The sequence below is a fragment of the Copadichromis virginalis genome, linkage group LG8, assembly GCF_057382275.1.
Source record: "Copadichromis virginalis isolate Kocher_CV1m ecotype Utaka linkage group LG8, C_Virginalis_male_GT1.1, whole genome shotgun sequence".
NCBI classification, from domain to species: Eukaryota; Metazoa; Chordata; class Actinopteri; order Cichliformes; family Cichlidae; genus Copadichromis; species Copadichromis virginalis.
In genome coordinates this window covers 12796559-12814449 of record NC_140625.1, presented here as the reverse complement: position 1 = coordinate 12814449, position 17891 = coordinate 12796559, and the positions used below count along the sequence as shown (strand labels likewise).

Sequence of the window (17891 nt, the reverse complement as noted above, 5' to 3'; positions counted from 1 at the left end):
TTACATGCAGCAGCTTAGGTGGAGCACATCCAGGGAAGTAAGGCAATCCCCAATAATCTCCCTAACCCAGCTTCATATGAGCACTGATTGTGAGCAGTCTGCTCGTCTTACCTATGAGTCTTTGTCTTTGCATGTTTAGGTGGCACACTCACATTGTTCAAACTAAGCTGTAATCATGAGCCATTTTGATTTAAAAGATATTGCTCGAAGGAACTTCACATGAGAGCGCAAATGTCTCAATATCTCAGGCTGATCACAGGTTAAATGGTCTTTACACCAACTGCCCCCAGTACAGAGTCCGTGCGATGTCTGATTATGCTGATTTTCTGCTTTAGGGCAGCACAGGTAATTGTCAGGTGATTTCACAGTCAGCAGCCTGTTGTTATCTATGCTTGTAGTGTGAACACATCCAAAGCAGGTTATCTCCTGCTGAGGGCTAAAGCGAATGGACCGCTTGTGTCCTCGCCCCATTCTCCCATCGTTACCAGCAGTTTGTATGAAAACAGCTGTGGAGACATGATTACCATTGCTAGCCCTCCACCAGGAAAACTTCAGTTATATATTGTTGATTATTTTGTGTGTTGACAAGCAGAAATTTGAATATGACTGCTGCTCAAAGCTCTGGGACTCACATTTGGCAAGGATGAACTGGAAAAATTCACTTAGCGGAGGAGGCTTTGCGCTCCACTCCTGCCCGATGTTAACCTCCCCGGGCTCTCCTGTTTGTGAGCGTGTGTTTTCGCTTACGCCTGTCGGCCTCGCCACCAGTTTCCTCCCCCTTCTCCCATCTAATAACTGTTCGCACTCTGTGTTTGAACACAAACACACCCTACTGGTCGTCTCCTTACAGCTGTGTGTGTGTGTGTGTGTGTGTGTGTGTGTGTGTGTGTGTGTGTGTGTGTGTGTGTGTGTGTCCTCAGTAATCGGTGTGAAAGCGGCGAATGGAACCCCAGTCCATTTTCAGCAGAGAGCTGTTATGACGCTTTGTTAGAGAATGGCAGGATTTCCCCGTAAGCAAGGAAGCGGTCCCATTTCCCCCTTCGGTAATTGAAGAGTGCTGACAAAGCATTCCTGTACATATGTGTGTAAGTTTGTTTTTTTTTTGTCTGTTATGCTTACACGCATTCCTTACATTGAAAAACAGAAATAAAGTCTGAATATTTGGTAAAAGTCAAACACCGTGCATGAATGATGCCCTTCTCTGCTCGCTTGCTGCTCTGTTACAGCGCTTAGGTTGCTGCTTTTCGTTTTTGTGGACAGTCATGATACATTGGCTTACAACTCCCTAGGCTTTCTCTATCCACAGGGCTGTTCCATCGGCCATCCCACCTCATTATTTTAAGCAGACTTCAAAGCGAGTCCTAATGCAGCAGCCTGTGGCATGGTGGTCTGTCTGATGTCTCTTCTCCAGCACACACTGTACAGAAACACAAATGGAAGTCTATATGTCGTACGTAGCGTACAGATGGCCGGCATGTGTCTGTACATGTGCATGTCTGTGTGTCCAGATAATCTAATGGAACCCAGAGAGCGCAATAGTCTGACTGAATAGGGTTCAGCTAAGTGGAGGACCCCGATGAAGCCCTGTCTCTTTCTCCATCCCTTTTTTTTTCTCCTTCCTCTTCTGCAATAGTCTTTACTACAGTTCAGCCAGCCAGCCAACCAGCCAGCCTGCTAATGTACTTAGCTTCTCCCTAATGATGGTGAAATCTCATTAATATGCCTCACAGCTGGCCCCAGTAACCAGTGGGGATGAAGGTAATCAAATCTCAGAGGACTAACCTAGAGCTGAACCTCAAGAACTGCTCGGCAGCACTGGGCCGAGACGGCCTGGTGTCTGGAGGCTTGATAATAGCCAGTGGGGTTTGTGTATGTGTGAGAGCGTGTATGCCTCTTGGTCTTGATGCCTTTGAAGTGCTGATGTTAGCCAGGCTATCTTGTGTCAGTATTACATCTAAGGATAGTTTATCATAAGAATAAATTTCATTTCATTCTCGTGCATATTTGTCCATTTAAGTCTAGTGTTGCGGTAATTGCTTATGGAGGATGTGGCTGGGAGGCCTCTGCTTCGCTCTAAGTGCACTTGTGGCTCATGATGTATGCAAAGTGAATTTGAAGAGCAGCATTACAGACCACTCACACTTGAACTTAATTAAATCAAAAATGCTTTGGCTCTGAGTTCGAGAACACCGCACTACATTAAGCTATTAAGACATCTGGGGGTAGCTTGCACGTACGTGCACATTCACATGCACGCACATGTGTATAAGAGTTGTCTGGGAATCAAAGGAGATGTGTAACTAAATTAAATCAAGGTGCTTGGACATACTGGTCATTCAGAATTGGTTTTATTAGATAACTCTGTTCTTTTGTGTTTGGCTCCTCGCTACAATTTCTAACCAAAGAATGCTTCAAACTTTTCATTGGTAGCCGCCGTTCGTAACTCTCAGACACGGTCACGAGTCAGCGGTCAGACAAAGCTTCCTTTAAGGGAAGTTCTGCAGTTCCAAGTCATCGCCATGTCAAGTTTGGTTTTCGCTGGTTACACCTGGCAGTCTGTGTCGCTTATTCCCGCTGCTGGGACTCGTCTGACAAAATTCCAGGCTGCTGCAGACTTTCATTCACCCTTGTGTCTGCTTAACAACTGTTGCAACCATATGGTTTGTGTTTCAGTTCCCCACCGAAGCACAATAGATTTCTTATCAGTAACTCCTACCGACATCCCCTAAGGTTATTGTCTGCTCTTTGTTGCTCTGCCTTGGTTAAAGGAGTGATACTCTAGCTGAAGTTAACAGCGGTGACTTAGCTCTGGAAGGGGCTCGGATCTGGAAACCTTAAAAGACACACACATCCCCAGTGTTAACGTGTTTCAAGGATATTGAGGGAAGCTCTCCAGGCGAGCGTGAGTCAGTTTTTCCACTGCTTGTGCGTATGATATTTGCAGATCATACAAAAGGCAGGCTTGTAAGATGGGTGGTGTTGATCAGAGCTTGGATGCAGGCTGGTGTTGAATAATGCATGGGTGAGAGCTGCTTAAGGACTAAATAGCTCTGTCCTCTCTTCTGAGCTCCTCTGCCTCGCTGTCCACAGGCCTGCCATTGTTTTGCTCCATGCCTCAGCTTGACAAGGCTCCAGAAGCCAGCCATTGTATTTAATTACAGTCGCCAGCCCTCTCACAGACTCTTATCCCTGTGTCCCAGATTTCCATGGGTGCTCTCATTAAGCGAGTGTACATTCTGTGTGTTTGTTTTCGACTGTTGGGTCTTTTTTAAATGGCCGTTAGAGACCCTTTAGCCTGCTTTAAATGTAAGCATAGATGTGATTTTTGTGTGTGTGTGTGTGTGTGTGTGTGTGTGTGTGTGTGTGTGCTTGTGGGTGGCACATCTGTTTGTCTATGTGTTTCTAATGATGGCAGCTTTAATGTGGATGAATAGTTCTGTGGTCACCCTAATAATGCAGGGCTGTAATCAGTCCACATCAAGAGGCGCAGAAGAGCGCGCAAAACTGTGAATGTTTTTTTTTCTTTTCCCTTCTATCCGTAATGAGAAAAGATGCGGTGTTATGTAAGGCCTGCTCTATTTAAGTTTAATTTGTTTGACATGAGTGTGGTGACTACATGGCCCAGTGGCATGGGCAAAGATGGCTCATAATGACACCAATAAAACGGCAATATGCAAACAAAGGGCAGGCCGTCTCCCTGCCCACAATCTGTCGTCCTTGTCATGTTCATTCAGACTGAATCCTTCACGTCCTTCGGACAAAATTACCTGTATTTGTAATTTCTTTTCTGGATATGTCCACACATGTTCTCTTGGATGTATTATTCCTGCCCTCTATTCTCTGTTATGTTTATAATTGGATTGAATGCCTGGATTGAAGTGCAAACAGAAGTTTGTGTAATATAGTTAAGTCTAGGGTGGTGCTTTTTCTTTCCATACCACCTGCCGATTTAGTGCAAATATTTTATTTTTTTCATGGTTGAGCTGCAGCTTGAGTTTTCTCATCTGACGCATAAATCTTTAAAGATGCGGCGATGAGGACACTGATTCCGCTTTCAAGATTAATTTCAGTGATCATTACACAACACTAACTTGTATAACCAAACAGATGCGTTCCCTTTGTATTACCAAAAAAAATGAATGACGAGATATTTGATAACTGAAGCTTAATTCATGATGAAGCGTAGGAGGGTGAATTCAGTGGCCTCACAGTCAGAGCAAAGAAGCTACCCTGATGTCTGGTGGTACATCTTTTTTTTTTCTTTTTCGATTTTTATTATTTATTTATTTTATTTTTAATTGCTTGCCAGATGGCGCCAGGATGAACCGGCTATGGCAGGGTATTGTAGCGTCTCTTAGTACCCTTTAGGCTCTGCATACACGTTACCTCTTTGATATCAGTGATGATAGATGCTGGTGAGGTTCTGGTCCAGTTAAATCACCTGCTGCTCTGGATAAGATTCCAGTTTGATGCTTTCTGTAATGAGCTCAAGTGAAGTGAAAGATCAATCTAGAGCTGATAACTCTGCTCTTTATGTGTGTACGCATTGAGCAAGAAGCCAGTCGTGTCCTTTATCACGCTTTTTTATACTTTTGAGTCTGAGAGTATGTTTTAAACCACTACAGTGCCCATGTCTGGCTTATATGAATTGTTATGATCAAGATAAAATGAAAGCTTAATTTGACGCGCATCTTAAAATCTGGCAAATCTTGTAAACTTTGCTGCGCAGTGAGACAGCCTCCACCCCCTCTCTCCATCTACGATGCCTGCAGGCAGTGAATCCATCAGCAGCGGGTGTGAGATGGATACAGCTGATTTTGGCATTGATTATCCTTCCCAGGCTTCTGTGTTTGTCAATTAAAATGATCACTTCAGGTCCGAATTTTACCAATAAAATATGATCGAAAGCAGGTTGGAGCTGGACCTTCTTGCTTTGACTTTAGTCCCGTTCTTTGTATCCAAGCACAACTAAACGGGTGATCACACGAGTTCAACTAAATGGGGAATCGTGAGTCAGATTGAAGATTTCTTTTGATTTCAAATAGTCTCTTGGACAGATATACCACCTGCTGATGACTCTGAAGCTTCAGGGAGGAGTAAAGCTGATGTCTGTAGGCAGTTCATCTGTTTTGTATTTTTGTCTTTTGCTTTATTACTCAAACAACACAGTTTTCTTCCCTAAAACTAGATTTGTTGTTCCTCCTTTTATCTCCACCCTTCATTATCCAAAAAGATCATTTTCATTCCCCATATCCCCCCTCTGCTCACTCCATAAAACTTTTTTTTTTGCTTTTAAAAATAATGAAAACCACTATCTCCCCCCTCTGAGCCACATATTTCCCCCCTTAAATCACATTGACTAATTTACACCAAGAGCTTTAAAGGTCGCCGTCGGTGCGAAAGTGGCATACGACATCTGGGCCTCATAAACGACGCCTCTCGCTATGCTAGGCCTTATTAAGCGTCACCGTTAGCTGATGCAAAGTGAGCTTTACTTTGAAGCTTAGCTGTTCCGACACCTGAAACCTGCTCGGACACGCAGTATGTTTTTTTTTTTTTTTGTTTTGTTTTGTTTTTTTCTTTCTCTCTCTCTCCTGATGGCAGAGATAACAAGCAGGCTTTGGAGGGACTAGATTTTGGTGTAGTGTGATTGTGTCTGTTACCCTTTTCCAGGAAACAGGAACATATAAGGGTGTCAGATTTATTGTGATTGTTCTGAATATAATCTTCTCTTGCACCATCTGCTCTGTTCGCGTAGAGACTGGCAAGTAGACACCTGCACAGAGACAGTATAAAAGGATAGTTGTGTGTGCATGTGGGGGGCGGGCAGGCAGGCAGGCAGGCATTCTTTTGTTATTTTGCCCACTGTGCAGTGCAGGCACCATGCAAGCGCAGGGTTTGTCTGAAGTGTAGTCACGTGGAGTGTGTTGCTGAGCCAACCCCCTCTGATAATATACTGTACACGGCTTGTTTACACACAAGCACTGAGGTGCTGGTAACTCCTAAGCCTCTTGCCAACGCACACTCTCTCTCTCTGTTAAGCTGATGATGCTGGGTGGAGCAATGTGGGTTAAAAGGGTGCACACCTGCATGTCATGAACCTGAACCTGCTTTGAGTGCCATAGCATGGGATTCTAAAGCTCCAGTCTGCTCCATCACTCGTGTGTTTGTGGCTTATTTTCTGGCTTCATTTATAAGTTACAGGGTGAAGGTCTTTGCTGTGAATGTGTGTTGTTATATCTAATGGAAGCGCTGTGTTTTGTAATACACAAAACATTGAGGCCAGTGAAGGGAGGTTACTTCTGTATAATCCTTGGTCGCTTTGTTTACCATGTACATGCACAAATGATATGACAGGATACATGCTGTTTGTATGTGTGTGTCATTCACTCAAACAGAGACTCCGCCGCACACAGTTATGCAATTTATAAAGTGGTGCTTATTCTTTGTGACAAATAAATAAGGGTGCAGAGCGATCGTCTTGCCTCTTCAGTGTGTCTCCCTTTTATAGCCGAACTGGCCCTCGGTCCACGTTTCTGTATTCCTGCCTCAATGAGCTCGGTGTAGTGGTTCATGAATCTATTATCCACCTGCTGCTGGTTCTGTTTAGAGTAGCACATCAAGCTCGCAGCTGATAACCAATGTGGAAGGAGGATTACCTTCGCCACCTGCAGTCCCAAGTCTGTGGAGTTGGAGTACTTCCGACTGCTGGACGAGGCGCCAGTGAAGCAGCTAAATGTTGTGGATAACGTTCACTAAAGCAACCTGGTCAGCGTGCCGACCAGAGATAGCTGGTCAGAAGTGACTGAACTTTCAAAATAAGAATGAAGGGACTTTTTTTTTTTTTTTAGAAATGCTACAATAAGACACCAAATGTACTTTGGAATAACTTGATACACCTTACTGCTCTTTGGTTTGTCATTTCACCCTTTACTTAGTAATTAACCTCATGTTTACCTGTGTGATATTAAATAAGCTTGTGTGGGGTAGTGGAGTTTCAAAGACCTGTCTTGGTTGGTGAGAATCAGCTTGTTTCTCTTGACTAGTACAGCGTGTACCCTTAATCCTTTTTATATTTTGAAGCACTTAAAAAGAGCACGAAATTTAAAAGGCACAACTCGAGGCCGCCTGGAGAAAACCTGCCTTTGAACCCTGCTTGCGATGTAACCCCCTGTGTAATGTCCAAACAGAGGCAGAGAAACCACGTATTCAGCTGTAAATAAGAATGTTGTAGAGGGGTGGATTCATTTGTGCTCCCTCTGTGTGTGCAAGAGTGTTTGTTCTTTGAAGGCATCTTTCCTGTGGCTGATCTGAAAACACTTGAAACTGAGAGCGTTCCCCCTTCATGTTGTTTGCACTGGATTGTTTAAGATCTGTGTGAGTGTCTACACGAGATTATGCGTTTATCCCACTCATTGATTATTGCTAGTGTGCCGGAGCTCCATCTGGCAGCGTCCACTAACCTTTTTCTCTTGTTGCTCTTTCCTCTCCACAGCAATAGAGACCCAGAGTACCAGCTCAGAGGAGATAGTGCCAAGCCCGCCCTCGCCTCCCCCTCCACCCCGCGTCTACAAGCCCTGCTTTGTGTGCCAGGACAAGTCCTCAGGGTACCACTATGGTGTCAGCGCCTGTGAGGGTTGCAAGGTGAGACTCCCGGCCTTCCTCTGAATCTGCCAAGCAAGCAAGATATTTGTCAATCTTATTGCTTTCATGTGATTTCCACTGGAAAGGAAAAAAGAAAAAAAACTTTTTATAGCTCATATGATAAAAATGATGTATCACATCATTTTGAGTATTTCACACCCCCTGTTTTTTCTCTTCTTCTTCTTCTGTTGACTTTAGATGTCTTTGAATGCATGTTGAGAATTATCACTGACATTATCACTGAGCTGTCTAATCAAGAATATGGAAACTCAGGCCTTTACACGTATATGATAAATGTGCCTCTTATCATGAACAAAATGTGAAATTTTGTCATCTAGTCATCGTTTTTTTTTTTTTTCTTTTTGAGTGTTGCTGCTCCTCGTATCGCCTTCTTGCTGACGTGTCTGCATCGGTTGTCCATTATCAATACAGCCATGTTGCACAGGTGCAGAAGAGGCCTCATAAGGCCCATCTGTTCTGTTATCAGTTGATAGCTGCTGTGTGCACGTGTACACGCTCTCCTGTTAGTGTGAGCACACAGACTTCTTTATCTCACGGCTCCCAAGGCAAGGAGCCAGAATTGTGTAAGCTCGGAGGAGGATAGAGATGAGGAGCAGGGATCTGTGCAATCTAATGTAATGTTACTGCCAGGTGCATACCTTATATCTGCACGGTGTGTGCATTTCACAAACCCAACGTGCTGTTAATATTTTCTGTTTACGCTCTGGTCGTCTTCTAGCTATCAAAAAAAGCGAAAGTCTTCGCCTTTAAAACATGCTGTATGTTTGGCACAGGCAGGGTGGTGTACTAGTTGTGACCAATGGCTCCTCGGCCAGTGTGTATTTGTTTCCATACATGCACGGATAGTAGCCTAATGAAAGGAAACGGGTACTGAAAAAAGAAAAGTCCACATTAAAGGACACACACTCAGGCGGGATGTAGAAATGCAGACGCTACCATTCAAAGACTGAGAGGCCTAAGCTGGTTGAGAGCGAGAGAGCAGACTGTGCTCTGAAAGGCATGAAGAAGCAAAAAGAAAAAAGAGGAGAGAGAGAGAAGCTGGGATGGCTGGAGGGGCAGCCGATTAGGGCACAGGGGCCACAGCTGAACTCACTGACACCAAAAGTAAAAGATGGTCAGCGCCCCAGAGCACAGGGGGAAGGGATAAAGTAAGGAAAAGAATGCACAAAGGGAGGAGAGCACAGGAAAGTTGGGAGTGTGATACAAAGTACACCCGGCTTTCCAGCAGGTTAATACTTGGCAGAGTAAATAAATTGGGCCAACAACAATGCTGCTTATTGTGCTTCTCCATCCACTTTCCAAGGAAAATCCTGGTAGTTTGACGATTAACAAGTAGCATTTTTAACTGCTGGTTTAACAAAAGACAGCAGTTTCCAGCCACCACTTTGGTCAAGATGAAATTTAGTTTTTGCATGTCCTTACGTGTGATAAGTAGTAATGGAAATATATGTAAGTATAATATTGGCAGAGCTGTCAGTCTTTGTTTCATGTTTACAGCAGAAGATGTTCAGTGTCTGAATGCACGAGAATGGTGATGTTGTAGTTGCTCTTCTTGATATTTTTACTATTCACCACTTTTGTAATTATCATGTATGAACTCGAGTATCTGAATATGTATTTATTTTACTGTTTTAAGTTTTGGAAGCAAAGGAGGGTCAGAAGTGTCATAACTGTGTGCTGCCATATCCGAATATGTGAAAACATGTATGAATCCATTTAAATACGTGAATGTCTAAAATATATTTGAAATAATTTCATTTAGAATCGGCATGTGCATGACATTTTGTGAGTGGTGTCAGATTATAATAGCAAACAGTTTGAACAACAGGATGATGCTTAGCATTACACCAGCAGTGAACTGCACACATGTTGTTGTCAGGTTTCCCTTCATCTGTCGGTTTTGCACCTTTACCAGTGTCAGGCGCCAGTTTATTTTCAAGGAGCTGAAAGAGGCTTTGAAAACATCATTTATTGCAAAGATTTCTTTGTTTTCTTGGTACGAAGGAAAGCATGTGCGATCAGTCTAATTTTTATATTAAACGTCAGGAACTGCTGGATTTCATATTTGGTGCATGCCTAGTTTTCACCCCCACAGATGTGCAGATAATGGTGATGCACAGCTCCTTAAGTATGCTGTATTTAGTAAGCTTGTTACATGCTACAGTTAGTTATGGTAAATGGCCTGTATTTATATAGCGCTTTACTAGTCCCTAAGGACCCCAAAGCGCTTTACATATCCAGTCATCCACCCATTCACACACACATTCACACACTGGTGATGGCAAGCTACATTGTTATTTATACATTGTTAGTTATACATTCATCATCTTCAGTTAAGGGCCACAGGGGCTGGAAGCTATCCCAGCTGTCATAAGACAGGTGGCAGGGGTACACCTTGGACGAGTACAGGGAAAACCCAGGCATGTCGAGAGCATGCAAGCTCCAAACCAAAACCAAAAAACACAGTTGATGGGTGTTGTTTTTTTTTTTTCTTCCCAGAACCATCATGCTGGGATTTGATGATGCTAACGACCTCAGTGGCTAAGGGTTATCCTGTGAAACTATCATTAAGAAGGAATGACCAATTCAGGAATATACAATTTGGTTTTTATTTTTAAATTAGCAAGTTGGGATTTCTAGACATTTAATGCATTTTAGTTGTCTGTGGCACAGAGAGTGGATATCAGGTTTGGTTCAAAGCTGAGTGGGCGTATCCATTTCCCCCCCTCTGATTGTTGGCATGTAATGAGCTCTGACTTTGATCTCAAAAGATGCACTGCAACAATGCGGCTATTCCAAGTCTTAATCTGCTTTTAATGTTTTCACTTAACATGTATCCCCATTGTCTCACAGGCAATAATTAAGCAGGGTTATAAGATACATAATGAGGCTAAATCACACCTCATTCTAGTGTGTGTGTGTGTGTGTGTGTGTGTGTGTGTGTGTGTCTACTGATTTTGAACACACTTTGTGTCACCTCAAGCAGTTTTATCTGCATTAATCTGAGAGGTTTTTGATATAAAAATGGAAAATATAAAGCAGTTTCTTTCACATATTCAGATGGCAGTGTTAAAAAACAACTGTAAAATTCACACTACAACATTCTGAAGTGTGGATAGTCTTTTTTTTAATAATATTATTATTCCTTAACGAACTGAATCGGTTATTATACACTTCCTTTGGTTGGTTAAAAACTCTAAACGGTGTATTAAGCACATGATGAAGACATCTTTAGTGGTTGGAGTGTTGCTCTTTCTGACTGTAGAGCAGTTGTGTCAGAACCAATATTGCAATCAGCCTTTGAAGGCTTTCATGCACTGGAGATATAACTGATATTTTAGTCAGTCATGAGATATTCTGCACAAAATAAGTTGTTTCAGATGAAAAGCAGTAACGTACTAGATAGGTTTCACTGTCAGTTTTCGACGGCCTCTCTCCCCCTGCAACACCTCCGCTATATACAAATTCTGCTCTTTCATCTCTTCGCATTCAGGTCATAAATTTTTTATCTAGAAAACCACGAGCAAATTTGGCATGCGTGCCTTCTCAGCTGAATAGGTGTGTTACTGTGAATGGTAGATTATTAACCAGATAGAGAATGCATGAATAATGAGCGGCTCTACTCAGTCAATCAGATATATTGAGTAGATACAGGGAGGGAGCCACTGTTAGACTGAGGCAGAGGTGGGGGAGGGAGCAGTTAATTGGGCGCTTCTTTGCATTACCAAACAGGCAGGCAATAAAAACATAAACCTCTGTGCTCCATTCAAATAATGTCATTGCCCTAACAGCACAACAATTCATCAGGTTAGTAACATGTTGTCATAATCGCACTAAAACTCCTAAAACCTCATTAGTTCGACAGCCGCTGTCACCTGCTGGTCCCATCCCTCTTCACAAACCGCTGCCTTCCTCACTCAGTAGCTGCAGTAATAATTTGAAAAGTTCACCATGCCTTCACCGCATCTCTCACTTCAGAGGAGATGACTTGGCATAGCATACTCAATAATTCAACACTACAGGCGTGAGAATATATACGGTGTCTCATCTGAGACTGGGGTAAGTTGAGGGTTAGCAGCGTCTGCTTTACTGCAGCATGCCAAACTACAAAGGCGTTTCCTGGGGGCTGCAGTGAACGGAGGAAGCAGGAGCGGGGGGGGGGGTATCGAGCTCTGCTGCTTGGAGACAGCTCATTCTCTTGTTTAAGTTCTACCGCTCGCAAACACTTACTAGAATTGCACTTCTCTTTTTTTTTCCCCCCCCTGCAGATATTAACACTTAAACATTAAATATGCATGCCCACCCCCTCATGTTTATGTTTTTGTCTTTGAGGCATGCCAGTGCAAAGCAGGCATTCTTTCTTCCTGGTATGCACTGCAGTGCAAGGGAAGTGGCTATTTCCCCCAAAAAAACAACAACAAAAAAAACCCCAACCTCCCCGTGATGAATGTCCCCTATTTGGTGTTTTTCTTTTTGTTAAACAAAGCCTTTATTAGTGTGCGAGCTGTTGCAGTAGTTGTTTCGTAATAGGAGCAAGAGCACAGGCCTGCATATACACACGTCCATGACCGCAGTAGGAGGTTGGGAACGCGTTCCTAATCCAGGCGCAGTGTGATATTCGTGTCAGAGAAGATTCCTGTGCTTCCCTGTGAACTCACCAACTCTAGGCACTCCTTACATCCCACTTAGTAAAGCATTTCCTCACACACGTGCACAGAGCGGAACGTGATCGCAAGCACACGAAGCTCTTAACCAGGTAGACAGCAGGGAATTTAGGAGCACATGACACTCGCAATCACAAATGCACTAGGAACCATTCACTCGTCCTTTTCGTGCCTCCCTCCCTTCTCTCTCCCTCTTGCCGCCCTCATCTCCACTGAACTCTGCAGGGTGGCTGACAGGCCTGCTGAGGGCTCTTGTCGCCGGGCGGATTAAGCGGTGATACAAAAAGAGGCTTAAGAGCCACAGGAAGCAATGACTCCTAAAAGGAGGAGTTGGAGGGGGTGGTGGTGGTGGTGGTGGTGGCAGGAACAATCGACTGCCCCACGAGCCAGCAGCAAAAGCCAATCAGGAGGTGCTGCAAGCGGGCACCTGAGCCTCTGCATTATCTGCAGGCAGTGGTCAATCCTCTGATGACCCTGGGGTCAGGGTCGGGGCACTATTGGATCAAAGAGGAGATGATACTCGCCCAAACAAAGACTGGAGAATTATCCCTCAGCTTCAGCAGCTATAAATAAGCTACAATCCTTGTTCTTTTTCACTTGATTGTTTGCTCAGGTTGCACTGTGAGATAACAGCTCTTTTCCAGGGTGGCGGCTGGGGGTGAGAGGGGGTTGGAAATATCTGAAAGCAGCAGAAAATGCATTGTTTATTTGCTGGAAGCATTGCAATAAAATGCACATTTTATTGGAAATTGTGTTTTTCACCCCCCCCTTTTTTTTTTTTTTTCTCAAATTAAAAAAAAACCCTGACATGTTGCAGCACAGATGTGAGGCGCTTACAAAGTCAGGGGAAAAAAGGGTTTGACGAGGTGACCTGAGCACCAAATGGCTTTCTTTTCTAGCCAGAGATGGAGGCCATCATACGTAATCACAAGTATCGCCCACACCTGTAAAGTGCCTTGTTGAAACAGATGACAAACGTGACAAACTGCGCACAGTTCCCCTATCAGGAGCCTGAATGACTCTGTGGCGGGAGGACAGGAGATGTAGAAAGAGGCCGGTGATCCGGGAAGGACAAATTGCGGGCTTAGATCCATCAGCCATCTGTCAGCTAGCAAAGCTAATCCCTCTGCGTGGGATGGGGCTCCCTGGCAGCTCCTCTACCCCACTCCACCCCAGCTCCCTCTCGCCCGCCCCAGCTGGTCCCACCCACAAAACATGACCCACCTCGTCGCATCAATACTGACACTGACCTGTATTACATTTGTCCAGAGACCTGCTTGCTGAGTACTCACTCAATTGGGCTTAATTTGCATTAACCTCTCTTTATCTTTCTGACATGATAGGGATGTTTAAGCAGTGAGGCTGCACGGGTGAACATTGATTTTTATTGCATAGGCATATTAAGGAATATATAGGTTGGGATGCACTACTTTTCAATGCATGTGAGATGGTCTGGGTTCTCTCAGGTTGAACTTTGCACTGCTTTTTACCTTTTCTTTTTTTTTTTGTATTTAAATTTTTAGGGAGTTAAAAATGATCTTACCACATTCTTGGTGTGCATGTCGTATAAATCGGATATTTTTTTGCTCGTGCTTGTGCAATCAAAAACTAGTTTGTGGTCCACAGAAATCTCCCATTTCAGCCTACTGACCAAAAATGAGTTCATTATCCTTTTTTCCCCTCATCTCCCATGGAGCTGGATTACATTTTATTTCTTACACAACACTTTTAGCCTATAGTCAGTCTCTCTCTTTCACTCTCTCCCTCTCGCTCTCGCTCTCTCTCTCTCTCTAATTATATGCACTTGGCCTGGATCTAGAATTGCTTATTTCTGGCTCTCTAAACTAGGCCATGGTTATGTGACACCCAATAACCCTGTGCCTTTTACCCCAAAAGCCTTTGAACTTGGAAAAACCTCCCGAATCGTTTATTGTTTAGGTTTCTCATTTGAGCTTTCTCCGAGCAGGTGGGCAGCCTCATAAGTTGGTGACAGTTCACTGACCATTATCTCTGTAGTGATTACACACAGATTACGCCACTGCTGGACTTGGCTGTTGTTTGCCTTTTATTTGCAGATGTTTCTAAGTATTCAGCATGGCCTCTTTTTGCTTCTTATTTCTAAATTGTTTGCTTAATGTGAACTGGACAAAAGGCGAATGCCATAACAAACGCGCAATTTGGACGAGGAAGCCTAAACACGTAGTATGCAAAATTGCTTATAATTTTACTACTAACTGCTCCATTTCCTATGGCAGTCATATTTCTACCAATGATTCCACCGACACAACCCTCCCCTTGTCTCTTCAATACCTTACACATTTGTCTCTCTGTCACGCAGGGCTTCTTTCGGCGAAGCATTCAGAAAAACATGGTGTACACTTGTCACCGGGAGAAGAACTGCATCATCAACAAAGTCACCCGCAACCGCTGCCAGTACTGTCGGTTGCAGAAGTGCCTGGAAGTTGGGATGTCGAAGGAGTGTGAGTAAAAACGTGATCATTTTTACCCAGAGTGCCCTGCCCTCACAGGGCATTTAGGGACAAGCACAGATCTCATCACCGCTCTTTAATCCCAGGGTTTTTGACATGATTGTGGCCACCGCAGGAAGTCTTAAGTCGCAGCGTTTGTTGACATTTGCTCTTTTGCTAACATTGCGTAAGAATTCATCCCCATCCTCCAGCACAATCTGACAACACATGTCATAATCTACTCGATAGGTGGAGTCTTATCAAGATTATCAAAAGAAATTAAAGCACAAAGCTTTTCCGATTTTTCCATTTGAAAAGAGTATCCACCGAATGTGCGAGCGGCAGAGATGCAGTCGTGATGCAGACTGGCATTAGCAGTCAGGGTGTCTCCAGGCTTGGCAGGCCTCTGTGATGAATATGTTCTCACCTGCCGAGAGTGAAAGAGCAGGCGTCTGCTCCAATCATTGCACCCCCGGGGGCTGTGTGAACACACACATACACGCATGCAGTCAGACTTGATAAAGTAATTGGGAGAGGTGTGACCACAGAGGCCAGCAGGGTTTTTACCTCAACCAGATCACATGACACACACACATACACACACACACACATACTTACTTCCCAGCAGAAAAGAGAGGGAGAGTGCTTGTGTGTAGGCGGGGGATGCTTTTATATTCTGATAAACACTTTTTAATGGTCTGAAACTGGGCATGTGTCGATTTGAAAATCATAATAAAAATCACGTGATCAGAAAGTGCAGCATGCCTCCTTCCTGTTTAAACACTCTTGCGTACAGCTTTCCTTGCTCAGTCTCTCTGCGCCTCCTGTCTTCCCGGAGCTATTTACCTCGTCTCTCTGCTGCAGAAAGTGCAGGGAGCGCTCCCCACGCCACAGCACTGTGGCTTACAGTAAAAGAAGTTATCCTCTGAGCTCCTTACCTTTGAATGGGGCCATTAATCATGGTTAGAAAGATCACAGCAGCCAGTTCTTTTACACACACAGGCACCGAGGCACCCAACACACAACAGACTGGAGTTGGAGAGCCATCTAGTGGTGACTGTATAGTACTGGATAAGAGAGAGAACAGGCGGGGGAGGGCTTTTCTGAAGTAGACCCAAGGGAAGGATGTATGATTATTATAAGTTTATAGTTTTCCAGGCTCCTTTTGTTGAGCTGCTTTTGGTTTTTACTTGAATACTTTTTTTCCGGAGTGTGTTCATGTTCTGCAGGTTTCATATCACAAAGTGCTGACTTTGGCCAGTGGAACTGGTCTGGTGTGGCGAGGCGGGAGGGACTGGCCATCTGGGGCCAGCAGGGACTCTCTCTTCGCCTCTGACACAGACAGGAGAACGGGCACGCTCATCAAAGTGCACTGTTCACCATAATTCCATGCGCATGTATGCCTAAATTATGCGCATACAAGGTGACAAACACAAGCTGGTAGGAATAAAAAGCCCGTAACAGAAATACACTCCGACAGCTTCGCTTGGAACGGCATACACTTCCCTGTCAAACACACACGCAGAAGGTGGACCCCCCGCTAGTGCCGGGGGACGTCTGGGTGACCTTGTGTCTGCTGGCAGACAGCTCCAGATGACAGTGCCATGCCTGCTGCCAGGTGGCAGTGGCACACAAGACAGAGCCGGGAGGAGCGGGGAGGGCGTTGGCAGCAAGCGGAGGGTTACAAGAGAAACGCCTGTAAAGGCTAGTGCCAGCTTCAACCTGACGGTGTGTGGTTGAAGCGGACAGCTACGAGCAACAGCTGTTCCAAGGGATTGCAAAAGCTGCAACATTGTTCTCTAAATTTTGTGAGAAATATGTACATTCTCAAGAAGAAAGGGGGGGGAAGGGACAAGAAGCAGAAGTTTCAAGTAAAAGGCTGTATTTATAGCAAATCAGTTCCACTTTTTAACTGTTGTTATATAATCACAGTTCACTACCATGTTGCGTTCATGTTGGAGTCCTCTCAACAGTATCCCACCTTTTTCTCCCAAAGTAATCACCCTTTCCTCGAGGAAGGTGTTATTCAGCGATAGAAAAAGTAATAAAAGCAAAATAAGATGAAGCGCAGAATGATGGAGAATGGTGCGAAGAGGGGATAACATCAACCAGAGAGGCAGGATAGCGACGAAAGATGAAGGCAGAGAGAGGGAGAGAAGTGTACTGAACCCAGTGTGAGCAAGAATGAAAATCTAGAGTTGAGAGAGCCGAGGGGGGAGTCGGGGGAGGAAGGGAGGAGTGAGGCTGGAGAACAGAGAAAGAGAGAGAAAGAGGGGGGAAAGTTTCATCACTGTCGACGGTGGCTCTGCGCTGCGAGCAGCAGGAGCAGGGGTAACATTGACATTTTTATCTTTCCATTGAATTTAATCTGTGTGATGGACGAGCTGCCAGAGCTTTAATTTTCCTCACACGAATTATCCCTGTCTGCCCACCTCCCTCTGTCTTGTACACAGACACAAACACGCGGGCACAAAAAACCCCCGCATACACACCCGTGGCACCGAAATTGTCTAAGTTGCACGTGCGCAGCCGAAATCCACTACGAGAGGGAATGATTGAGTGATGGCTGGGCGTGCACGCCGACGCAGTATTCTGTGCACGCTGCACACCGGCTCATGTAAATCCTTTTTATGCAACGAGCGCGCAACTGTGGACAATCCATGATGCAAGTCCCTCCATTAGCATTCATATTCTCATAATACATTTTTTAGATTCATGGCTGGTTGACACACAAGTTGACACACAAACATCAAATGTACATTTGTATCTACACACATCCACACGCGGATGATGATGATGATGATGATAATAAATACTTTTAAAAAAGAAAAGCAAGGCAAGGCAGTATTTCTTTCATTTGCACTCCCCTGCCAGAGGCCTCCTTCCCCCCAAGTTATTGCATGTGGCAATTCGCCATGACAGATCGCCAGTCGTGCCTAATAGTTCTTTAATGACTTCATTAAATTGTGTTGTGCGGCTTATGATTGTGCTGCCGATTTGTCAGCGAGGGTAATGTCTGGGCACTAGGGATGCCCCACTTTTATTTGTGAATTAATTGGACATTGAGTGCGTTGCAGCCCTCCACCCCTCCCCT

The 17891-nt window shown here is 44.4% G+C and overlaps 1 protein-coding gene across 2 annotated transcripts in view; it reads left to right on the top strand.

The window, feature by feature from the left end:
• The window catches only part of raraa (retinoic acid receptor, alpha a), a 139420-nt gene that overhangs the window by 118314 nt on the left and 3215 nt on the right, over positions 1 to 17891 (top strand). For both annotated transcript variants that reach the window (XM_085465865.1, XM_085465864.1), the window contains 2 exons: positions 7496 to 7644; positions 14668 to 14809. In XM_085465865.1, coding sequence (XP_085321991.1) covers positions 7496 to 7644; positions 14668 to 14809 — 291 coding nt within the window. The remainder of the gene's footprint in view (positions 1 to 7495; positions 7645 to 14667; positions 14810 to 17891) is intronic.